A 12,052-nucleotide genomic window follows, 5' to 3' on the forward strand; every position below is an offset into this window, starting at 1 on the left:
CCGGGGACGCCGAGTCCCACCTGACAATCCGACACCTCCGTCAAGACCGGCAGACGCGAGTTGCCGAAATACCCGTCCCCGCCCGAGGCCGAAGTACCGCCCCTGCCGGCGCCGCGCACCCGGAGCCGCCCTCCCCTGGCCCATCATTGGCCAGAAGCCACGGCGAGGGGGTTCCTGGGTAATGTAGTTCGCGGCGCGTAAGCAACGACGCGGCAGCGGAGGTGGGGTGGGGGTCCCTTCTCAACCCCCTCGGCAGCGACCCAGCGGCACCGCGATGGGCTCAGGGTAATGAAGTCATAGTTGCCTGCGGACGCCGAGCCGACGAAAGCTCGGACGGGGCGAAGAGGGGCGGGTTCCGCACCGACAGAGGTGGGGCTTCGTTGTCGCCACTGCGGTCTTTTTCTTCCCTCCTGGGGCGCCGGCTCTCCGCGGCTGCAGGAAATAGAGGTCGGTCCGGGGCCGCCTTACCTGGAGGCCAGAAGGCCCGGAGGAAAAGATTGTGGGGTCACCCCTGGAAAACGGCTCCTTCTCCCTGAGCCTCTGTTTTCCCGACATTTTCGAGTGCGAGAGTCAGCCCGAGGTCACTCCGCTTGGTGGAGTTTCGGAGGTTGGCCGATCCCGCAAGGCCCGCTTGGGTCACCAGCCTCTCTCAGCCCCGCACCCGCCCGCAGGTTCCAGTGGGGTCGGCAGCGTCGCGATGGACCCGGCGCAGGTAAACGGAGGGTGCCCCAAGTCCGCCTGCTAGGGTTCCCGACCTCATGGTCCTGGAGCCGCATGTAGGGAACGGTGGTGCCCTGGAACTCTGCCTTTCTCTGTCCCTGAAGTCCTGAGAGACACTTTCTTTTAACATCCGGAGTCCGGGCCAGGGGCTATGAGGCTAGTCTCGTTTCTGGAATCCTGTGGGATGAGCTCTGGAAGTACGTCCATGAATCAGATAGCTTAGCGATAAGGCTGAGGTGGAAGTGTTCAGGGAACAGCAGGTCTTCCTTATATTTGCTGGGAAACAGATGGTAGGGGGGCAAGCCTCAGGCCTGGAATAACTGGTCTTACACTCAAAGGAGGAGTTGGAGACATGGAAGGTTTGGAGCACAAAACAGAACTCAGGTATTAACAGGGCTCCCTTTGGCAGCAAAATGCCGAAGAGAATGCCAAGTCAAGGCTGGAGACATCCACGGGATAGATGCTGGTGTGTGAATGCTGGGTGCAGCTGTGGGTTGGGTTCAGGATGATGACTAAACCTCCTAAGGAGAAACTGGACTTGGGTCAGAGAGTGAAGCATACATGTGACAGACGTAGGATGACAGTAGGGCCTGGGATCAGAGTACTCTACTTGCCTACAAGGTTTTTGTGGCCATCCTTCTTGGGCCTGGGGGTCTCATCAGGGAGAAGGAATAGCAAGGCAAAAAAGGGTCACCTGGGAGGGTCCCTAAGCCAGTGGGTCTGGGATCTGGATGTCAGGGAGAGGATAGCTATGACTGGGGAGGGGACAGCATGTAAAAGGCAGAGGCAGAAGAGAGCAAATGAAATCATGTTGTTCTACACAGCTAAGGGTTGAAGCAACAGGGTAAGGTGGGGCAGAATTGAATAGAGGAGTGATGGCTGCCTCTGACTGTGGGGTTTTGGGAGATCTGAGGCAAGCCTGAGTCTGGGTTGGATGCTGGTTGCCTTTGCTGGATATGCCATGTGTATTGTGGCATATGAAAATGCTAGGCAAATGCCTGTAGTGGGGGGTGGGGAATTATAGTGGGTGGAGGATATGAAGATTTATGGTCTAAAGAGTGATGTGTACAGGGTGAGAAAGTGTGAACCTATGGGCTCAGGGCCCTGGTACTATAGGCTCAAGAGAGAAAGAGCCCACATTTTGTGTGTATGTGTGTGTTTGGGAGGTGTGATCTGGGGGACACAGGAACTTGGCCAACAGGAGGAGAGGGGGATCCTATGTGCTACCCACCTATCTTTTGTTCCTCTGGGTTGACTTGGAAGCAGTGACCGTGGGACTACTAGGAAAGAAGGGCGCCAGTGGTGCCAAGGCCTGTTAGCTGAGATGGGGGCCTAAGGAGTAGGCTGCAGATGGGTGTTGGGTACATGGACTGGGAGACACGAGAAGTGGAGCTGCTAGTGGTAGATGTAGCAATACCATGAGTCACAGGTCAAGAGCTTGGATAAGATCATTTGATTTTGTTTGTTTTTCAGCCTACCTGTTGGCTTCCTGACTCAGCAGTCCCATTGTTGCAGAACTCAGTGACATTCAAGGATGTGGTCATGTACTTCTCCCAGGAGGAATGGGGGCTCCTTGATGTGGCTCAGAAGCACCTGTACTGCGATGTGATGCTGGAGAACTTCGAGCTCATGACTTCACTGGGTAAGACCCTTATGCCCTTAAAGGCATAATAGGATTCAAAGCCAAGGATTTTGTGTGATGAAAATAGTCCTGAGGGGTGGGGCTTTCAGGCAGATGCAGGATTGGCCATGGAGATGGGATTGGTTCATGGGAAGATTTTCATCACACAAAGAGAAACCTTGTACCTATCAGCAGTCACCCTTCATCTTCCCTCATGCCCTCCGCTCCAGTCCTAGGCAACCACTAATGTACTGATTATATAGATTTGCCTGTTCTGGACATTTCATATAAATAGAATCACATGGTGTGTGTGTGTGTGTGTGTGTGTGTGTATGTATACTTTTTTTTTTTTGCGTGACTGGCTTCTTTAACTTAGCATACCCTTTTTGCGGTTCATCCATGTTGCAGTGTACAATGTTACTTCTTTTTTTATTGCTGAATAATATTCCCTTGTATAGATATACAGATTTGTTGATCTGTTTATCAGTTGATGGACATTTGGATTGTTTCCACTCTTTGGTTATTGTGAATAATCCTGCTGGGAACATTCATGTACAAGTTTTTGTGTGGCTGTGTATTCATAGTGGAATTGCTGGGTCAAATGACAACTCTATGTTTAACATTTCAAGAAACTGCCAAACTTTCCCACAGTAGCTGCACCATTTTACAATCCCTCTGGCAATATCTGAGGCATCTAATTTTCCACATCCTTGCCAACATGTGATACTGTAAAATTTTTTATTATAGCCATCTTAACAGGTATAAAGTGATATTTCATTAGTTTGGATTTTATTTTACTATGATTAATACTTTGAGCATTTTTTCATGTACTTACTGGCCATTTGTATGTCTGTTTTGAAAAAAATATCTATTAAAAATGTTTGCCCACTTTTTAACTGGGTCGTATGTCTTTTTGTTATAGAGTTGTAAAAGGTATTTATATATTCTGGATACATGTTCCTTCTCAAATATATGCCCAAATATTTTCTACCATTCTGCAGATTGTATTTTTACTTTGTTGATAGCATCCTTAAAAGCACAAAAGTTTTTAATTTTAATGAATTCCACCTTACCAATCTTGTCTTCTATTGCTTGTGCTTTTGATATTGTCTCTAAGAGATCAATGCATAAACCTATGTCATGAAGACTAACTCCTATGTTTTCTTCTGAGTCCACAACATTTTTCACGGTCTGCCTGAGGCACTGCTTGTAGTGACTACTATGAGTCCTCCTACAGGACTATCCTCAAAAACTCATTTTGGTTACAAAGATAATGTAAGCTCTTTGTGGTCTCTTTTGGGTTATCTAAGATCCTGGGGCCAGACTGGCCTCTTACTTTTTCTCTGCCTTGGACTTGCACCCTCTATATCCCATAATCTGTCAAGTAGATTGGGATGAAGAGCCCTGGTTTCCACCAGGATGGACACGACTCTGGCCATGGCAAAAGAAACACAGAAGGGGTCCTAGTCTTGATGAATGTAAACTGAACATGTTGAAGATGGGCTCAAAGTGTATAAGGAACCTGTTCTGGGTTCTGGTGCCAAGACCAGTGGATCCCCCTCATTCCCATTTTTCTCTTTCCTGTCACTCTGCACTTTTCCCATTTTTACTGTGAATCCCTGCTTATGGCTGGGCCCCACCTCTCTGATACCCACTACTCTGCTCAATATGATGTCCCCTCAATAAGACATATTTTTAAATAATACCTTAATACCAGCTCCTCAGTTGTATTTGGATTTCCTGGGGCCTGACACACGGCTCTGCACAGCACTTGCTAGCCGGCAACAACCAAGGCCCTGCTGAAACCTGTTTACAGAGGAGTTGGAGGCTCTTCCTCTCCTCCCCGCCTATGCCCTGTGCTGTGTCCTTGTCTCTGGTGGAGCCTTCCTTACTCTGTGGCCTGGCTGCACCCAACCATGCACAGCAGGCCCTTCTTCACAATAATTCTGCCCACGGCCCCCAACAATCCCTTGGACCTATTTCTGGGAGTATCATTCACACATTTCTAATGAAGCCACCCCTTCTCACCAAGCAAAACACTCAACCAACATTTCTCTGCTTTCAGGTTATTGGCATGGAGTGGAGAATGGGGAGGCCCCTCCCAAGCAGGGTATTTCTGAAAGAATGCCACAGGTCAAGTTCTCTGGCAGATCCTTCTACCCAGAGGGCTAACACTTGTGACATGTGTGGCCCATTTTTGAAAGCCATTTTGCTTGTGGCTGAGCATCAAGGAAAACATCCTGAAGAGAAACCCTTTATGTGTGCAGCATGTGGTAGAAACTTTTGGTTCAGTACAAAACTTCACCAGCACCAGAAGGAACACAGTGGAGAGAAACCCTTTATATGGGACAAGGACTCGTCTGTGGAGAACTCTACAGTCTACTTGTCAGAGAAGCCCTTCACTCGCAGGGAGGGTGAAAATGACGTGCTAGACAGCCATGACCTCTTTCAGCACCATGCCATTTATAGTGAGGGGAAACCACACAGGAGCACGGCGTATGTGGAGGATTTCTCATACAACTGCTTTTTTGGGCAGCTCCCCAGAGTCCACACCACACAGAAGCTCTTCAAGTGCAGAGACTGTGGAAAAACCTTCCTGAAGAGTTCTGCCCTCCTGAACCACCTGAGAACTCACTCTCAAGGGAGATTCATTAGATACCCAGCAGGCAGTAGTTCCTTTAAGCAGAAATCAACCCTTTTTTATCACCCAACATTTCACACTGGAGAAGCATCCCACACACGTAAGGACTGTGGAAAGATTTTTGGTCACCCATCTAAACTGAAGAAGCACCGGAAATTTCACATTGGACTAAACATGAGTGCAGTGAATGTGGGAAAACCTTCAGCAACAAACTCACACTTGTTCATCACCAGAGAATTCACACAGGAGAAAGGCCTTACGAATGCAGTGAACGTGGGAAAGCCTTCAATAACAGATCACACCTGATTTGGCACGAGAAAATTCATTCTGGAGAAAGGCCTTTTAAATGCAACACATGTGGGAAAGGCTTTAGCCAAAGCTCCAATTTCCTTTGGCACCAGAAAGTTCATACCCAAGTAAGGCCTTATGAGTGCAGCCAATGTGGAAAAGCCTTTAGCAATAATTGTAACCTTGCTCAACATCAGAAAGTTCATACAGGAGAATGACCTTTTGAGTTGCAGTGTATGTGGAAGAGACTTTAGTCAAAGTTCCCACCTCCTTCAACATCAGAAAGTTCACACTGGAGAACGGCCTTTTGAGTGCACTGACTATGGAAAAGCCTTCAGCAATAGTTCCATCCTCATTCAGCACCAAAAAGTACACACTGAACAAAGGCCTTATGAGTGCAGTGAATGTAGAAAAGCCTTCAGCTGCACCTCCAGCCTGATTCAGCATTGGAGAATTCACACTGGAGAAAGGCCTTATGAGTGCAACGAATGTGGGAAAGCTTTTGCTCACAGCTCCAGCCTCATCGAGCACTGGCAAGTTTACACAAGAGAAAGGCCTTATGAGTGCAGTGAATGTGGTAAGTTCTTTAGCCAAAACTCCATTCTTATTAAACATCAGAAAGTTCACACAGGAGAAAGGCCTTATGAGTGCAGCGAATGTGGGAAATTCTTTAGCCGAAAGTCCAGCCTCATTTATCACTGGAGAGTTCAGACTGGAGAAAGACCTTATGAATACAGTGAATGTGAAAGAGCCTTCAGCAATAACTCCCACCTGGTTCGTCACCAGAGAGTTCACACACAAGAAAGGCCCTATGAGTGCAGCCAGTGTGGGAAAGCCTTCAGTGAAAGATCCATACTTGTTCGGCACCAGGTAGTTCACACCAGAGAAAGGACTTATGAATGCAACCAATGTGGAAAGATCTTTAGCCGTCTTTGCAACCTTGCTCAGCATAAAAGGATTCATACCCCAAAGAAGCCCATGAATAGTCTGTGAAAAAAACCTCTGAACAAGTCAACCTTCATCCACCAGAACACCTACCTCAGAGAAATTACCTTCTTGTATCATTATTGTGGAAAAACCTGCAGAAGCTCCTTTACCCTTTTTAAGACCAACCAAAAAACCTGGGCAGAGCTATCTCACCCCTGGGGTATAAGACAGAAAACCACAACCTCTCTCCATCCTGGCTGAATCCAAATATCTGTAGCAGTCATCTCCATGTGCACAGCAAAAAGTTCCCTGTATGTCCTCCCCCCTCCTGGAGGGAATCGGGATTGTCCTGGACTTACTGAAAATGGCTTCTTTCCCATGGCTTCCAAGAGAAGCAGTGAAGTGGCCCAGTGCTGACCAAGGTGTCTTGAGGGGTGTCCAATTCAGGCTTCTTGGGAATATGGTCAAGTCTGTATGTAAGCTCCATGAGATATATAGTGAACCTGCAAATGATCCTGCCCTGGAACCATCTACTTTGGTCTGCTCTGTATTGTTTGAAAATAAAGACTTTCTGGATTCAGTCCTCTTTAATCTTGGGGGTTCTGTTGGGAAAGGTCAAGAAGTGAGTCACTTTCAGCCTGCAGTGGGGAACGGCTCCTGGGACACTGCCCCAGAGCAGAGTGGGAAGGCAGAGTCGTACCCTGTCCTGCTGTGGCCTTCTGAGCATTGCTGTCTGAGGACTGGGAAAGACTGCAGGGGTCTGTGGCCTGAACATAGAATTCCGTGTTTCAGTTACCTGAGGGCTCAGAACTCACCTGAGGAAGGAGAACATTAGTCTGCAACACTAAAGTCATCTGTTGGATAAGGAGGCAGGTCCCTGATTTCCAGCAGAGGTCTGAGTTTCCCCAGCTGAGGGGAAGCTACCTTCTGGTTCCTAGACAGGAACTGTGACCCTGGGCCCAGTGGTGCCAGATATGGATAGAGGAACACTGGCTGAGAGGTCACAGAGTTGGGGGGCCTGGTAAACGATGGGGGATATGTCCCAAACAAAAGAGCAGCTACGTTTCTCCAACGACCATGGCTGTGTGGGCTTGGTATGCATGCAGAGCTCCAGACTTGTGTATCTCCCATGGCTCAGGCCACAGGCAAAGCAAATACATGCAATTTTGTATGCATTTACTTCTCTTGAGCTGTTTCTTGGCAATGTATCCCGCCCCCCAACCTCCACCCCCAGGCAAGAACTCAGGATTGAGAGAATAGTCTTTAATCCAGGAAGGTGGTTGTGGTAACCTGGCCAGAGTTTCTGGTCATGCTAACACAGACAGCTTTGATGTCTCCACAGTGTGCTGCCCCATTTTTTATATATGGTTTTATTACAGTTTGCTTCCCCAACTTAACATGTTTGCTAGATTTGGTATTTCAGAACTAGCTTGAGATCTGGAATCTTGTGGAATCTGGTGTTTTAATGTTTGATACCTATTTTAAAAAATCTTACTATGTGAGTTCAGCAAGGTCTACATGTGAGCTGTTGATGTTTCTCAGGGATACCAATTCTGACTTCCAGGTGAGGGTGTACCCCTCATGGGAGAACTGGCTGGGATGTGAACGGGAATCCCCATAGAGGGGCCTGGGCTCACAAAACTAAATATAGGTGCCAGAGGCCACTGCTTCTGCCACCTCGGTCCCAGGTACCTCTGCTCTCCCTTGCCCCTGTGGAATGTTACCTATTGGGCTCAACAACAGTGTGTGCGACTGGTCCATCCTCACTCTGACACCGGCACCTTTGGCCAGCCAGAGATCACAGGGAGTCTTTCCTGGCTGAGCACAGGTAAAATATCCCAGGTATGTTGTAGCCCTACATGTGGGACTGGATCAAACATTCACCAGGAACAGCACCATCACAGTGGAGAAAGTTTTCCAGATGTGACAATGTGGGGATTCATTTTGTAAGGAACATTTTCCTGTGTATGCACAGCGGGGCACCTGAGGGCCCCCACTGAGGAGACTCTCTAAACACTTGGCATGCAGAAAGGCCTTCAGGAAGAGAGCAACCCTTACCAATAGCTAAAAATTCACACTAGAGAAACATCCCCTGTGTAAGGTATTTGGAAGCACTTCAGTCACCTCTCCCATGTGTGAAGGCAGAAAAAAGTTCTGACTGGAAAAAGATATCACAATTGGAGTGAAAATAGGAAGGTCTTCAGCCACAAAGACACCCTTTCCATCATCAGAGAATTCACAACAGAGAGTGGACTTATAAGGGCCACGAATGTGGAAAAGTCTTTACCCAGAGCTCCCAGGGTGCCAGGCAGATCTATGTCACTGCTGGATGACGCTGCAGAAGCCATCTGTAGTAATTATCTATTGCTGTGTAATAAATGACCCAAAACATAGCGGCTTGAGATATTTACTATCTCGGTCTCTTTAGGTCTGGAATCTGGGCGCAGCTTAGCTGAATCCTCTGCTTCAAGGTCTCTTGTGTTGCTGACACCAGTCAGCTGGGGCTGTGGTCATCTGAAGGCTCAGATGGGGAAGAAGCCAATTCCAAGCTCATTCACTTGGCTGGTGGCAGGATTCAGTTCCTTGTGGGCTACTGGACGCAGGGACTGTCTGCCTGTTCAGAGGCCACTCTCAGTTCCTTGACACATGGGCCTAACATGGCAGTTGCTTTATCCAAACTTGCAAGCTGAGAAGAAAATAGAGAATACCAATAAGACAGAAGTCACTGTCATTTGTAACCTAATATTAGAAGTGACATCCCATCCCCTTTGCTGTATTCTGTTTGTTAGAAGCAAGTTAACTGGTCCAGCCCATACTCAGGAGGAGGGAATTACAGAAATGCACAAATACCAAAGGGCGGCAATCATTAGGAGTCATGTCAGAAGCTGTCTACCACACCACCTCACTTCTACCAGCTTGCAAAACTCCACATACCAGCCTATTAACACCGTGCATTGGTGAGTGAACACACTAATGCAGTGTTAATAATGGGGAAACTGTATGTGTTGAGAAGGTATATGGAAACTATTTTCTGCACGATGTCTTTGTAAATCTACAAATTCTCTAATAAAATATATCTTTTAAAATCTGTACACAAATGTAGCGATATACAAAAACTGGAAATGACCCAAATGTCCTTCAATATGTGGATGGTTAAACTGTGGTCCAGCCATACCAGTGAATTACCACTCAGCACCACGGAGAAATGGACAATTGACACATGCAACAACTGGGACTTCTAGGGAATGATGTTGAGTGAAAAGAGCTCACCTCAAAAGGTCACAGACTGCCTGATTCCAGTTATATAACATTCTCAAAAAGAGAAAATCCTGGAGGTGAGCAAAGTGGTGGTTGTCAGGGGTTAGGGATTGAGGGGTTGCTATAAAGGGTAGCATGAGGGAGATCTTTGTGGTGTTTGAACAGTTCTGTTTCTTGATTATGATGGCAGTTACATGAAGCTACACAGAAGAAATTGTACAGAACTGCGCATACACACACAGTGTGCATGTGTAACTGGTGGAACATGAATCATTTCTGTGGGTTACTAAAAAAAGTAGAACCATTTTAATAATAACCCTAAAATAATAAATTTTTTAAAAAATGTCAAAAACTATACCAAAAAAACCACCATGCTAAAGTTTCAGTCAATACAAGGTAAAAGCCAGTCACGGTGGCTACCTGAATCCTCGGGGGACAGACGAGGGCAGACCCAAAGTTCCTGAAATGCAGAGAATTGAGAGGGGCCTCAGTCTATACCCACCAAGAACACCCTGCCTGAGCCCCTGTCACAGTTGCCAGTTTACATCTGTTTGTGTCATTTCTTGAGGAATACCTGACCCACTACCAGAACACTGGCTCCAAGAGGGGGTCCCTGGGCCTTCTGTCCCCTGCTGGGGCACAGCAGTCAGAGCACACAACAAATGCAGAAGTGCCTTGGGACAAATATGTGAGTAACTTAGGTAGCTTGCCTAAGTGCAGAAAAAGGGGTCCACCACTCTCAGGTTCCTGCTCTCTTCCCCAAGAATCAGTTACAATGATGAGGCTGAGGTCTGGGCCCAGGAGAGATTCTGCAGAGTAGCCAAACATTCATTCAACAAATATTCCCCAAAGCCCCACTGTGTGCCAGGCCTTTGGCTGAGTTCTGGGGAAGACGCAGCAGGGACAGGCCTGATCCCTACCCACCCTTCAGCGCAGTTTGATGTGCAGTATAGACACTTAACACATAAACAGATCAAAGAACAGGGTAATTGCAGATAATGGCTAAATCTCTAAAAGAAATGAGAAGTGACAAAAAGTGATGAACACTCTTCAGACTAGTGGTCAGGAAGACGCTGATGAGATTTCTCCAGAGAAACTGTTCCAGGCAGAGGGACCTGCACTGCAAAGGCCCTGGGACAAAGTGAGCCTGTGCCCCACAGAGGGGGAGAGAAGCAGGCAATGGGACCAGGAAACGGGTCCCACTGGCTCCTATAAACTGGGGTGAGGAGCGTGGATTATTCGAAGCCAGAGGGCACTCCATGAGACGGGATCACTGCTCCGAGAGGGCCTGGGCTGCGCATGGTGAAGTGGAGGCTGAGGCTGACTTCTGTGGCAGGTGCTCTGCTGTCCGGGGCTTCACGAGTCAGGGAAGGACAATTCAGAGTAAGAAGCAGAGTGCATGATACGATCAGTGTCTATGTTGGTGGAATCTGAGTATCAACAGCCTGAGCATGGCTCTGATTCTGCCCTTGAGTGTGTAGACAAGTCTGTCTGGGTCTTTAACAGAGACAAATATATCCCTCAGTTTTGAAACATTCAGATGTGCAGATACATCACCAGGACAACTTAGGGGGCAGAGCGCTGGTGTCAGGCCTGATATCAAGGCATCCAGGACAGAGCAAGAGGAGAAATGTCAACTCCAAAAGCAATCAAGGAGTCTCCATGAAGAGGGGCCATCTTAGTTGTTGAAGGGGTGTCAGTGGGGAAGAGAGGAATGGGGTGACGCATCTGATGGGCTGAGGGAACAGGAACATTCTAGGGTCAGGGAACCACAGAGTGGATTCCAGAGGAGTGACCACTGGCTAGGGCAAAGGACATAATCTCGGGGCAGTCACAATGGAGGCTGCAATAATGGGCTGATGCCACCCACCTGCCAAGCAAAGTTTGGGCCAAAAGTAATGGGTAAGCTTCACACCAACTGGTACCCTGGGCAAGTCAAAGGGTCAGAGCCACGAGGCCTTTGTTCAGAATGTTCTGCTATCACCAGGGCAATGCTACCCAATGCCCCTCCCCACAGGTGGTCTGCTGGGGAACTGAACCCCAGTGGGGGGTCCAGAAGGCAGATTCAGAGTAAGAGCAAGAGGAACTTTCACCCATGTGCTGGAGGCCATTTTGTGAGATCCAACCATGGCCACCCACACAGGGTACAAGGGTTTGAGCGCTAATGGCCAACCTCTACTTGATTCCCACTTGCCCAGTGGCCTGAGTCCCACACAGCACAGCTGGACTTTAATTCTGCTCCTACACAGACCCCCATGTTGGAGACAGAATTTTACATCCAAGGACAATCAGCTGAACATGCTAGGGGTGGGCACACGCTTTACGATGCTGGGGAGAAACTGAGTAGACCAGCCACTAATTCCCTTGGCAAATTGGCCTGGGGTTCTACTCCCAGGCATAGGGTGGGGAGAAGGATCACCTCAGGTAGAGGCACCAGGGACCGAACTCCACCACACACTCAAGTCTAGGGTGACCTGCTCTCTCCACACTTGCCTCCTAGGAAACAGGCTCTTCTTGTCTCTATTTGTCAAGGAGCCACCAGGGACACAGCTACAGCCAAAATACAGGTTTTACTCAACTGACATTTTATTTGTCTT

At 48.1% G+C, this 12,052-nt stretch overlaps 2 protein-coding genes across 7 annotated transcripts in view; one reads left to right on the forward strand and one right to left on the reverse strand.

Moving 5' to 3' along the window:
* LOC119521019 (zinc finger protein 132-like) overlaps positions 1 to 12,052 on the forward strand; it is a 23,756-nt gene continuing 11,704 nt past the window's right edge. Inside the window, exons 1-3 of one of the 3 annotated variants that reach the window (XM_037818979.1) lie at positions 8 to 712; positions 2,194 to 2,362; positions 4,407 to 6,777. In XM_037818979.1, coding sequence (XP_037674907.1) covers positions 5,409 to 6,263 — 855 coding nt within the window. In that variant the 5' untranslated portion in view covers positions 8 to 712; positions 2,194 to 2,362; positions 4,407 to 5,408 and the 3' untranslated portion in view covers positions 6,264 to 6,777. Of the gene's footprint in view, positions 713 to 2,193; positions 2,363 to 4,406; positions 6,778 to 12,052 lie in introns of those variants that run through there. The other 2 variants (XM_037818980.1, XM_037818981.1) reach the window with 2 other exon arrangements.
* Positions 7,446 to 12,052, reverse strand: part of LOC119521018 (zinc finger protein 584-like) — a 16,933-nt gene continuing 12,326 nt past the window's right edge. For all 4 annotated transcript variants that reach the window (XM_037818977.1, XM_037818974.1, XM_037818976.1 and 1 more), the window contains one exon: positions 7,446 to 8,883. The gene's annotated coding sequence lies outside the window, so the exon portion shown is untranslated. The remainder of the gene's footprint in view (positions 8,884 to 12,052) is intronic.

This window comes from Choloepus didactylus, chromosome 27 (genome assembly GCF_015220235.1).
Source record: "Choloepus didactylus isolate mChoDid1 chromosome 27, mChoDid1.pri, whole genome shotgun sequence".
NCBI lineage: Eukaryota > Metazoa > Chordata > Mammalia > Pilosa > Megalonychidae > Choloepus > Choloepus didactylus.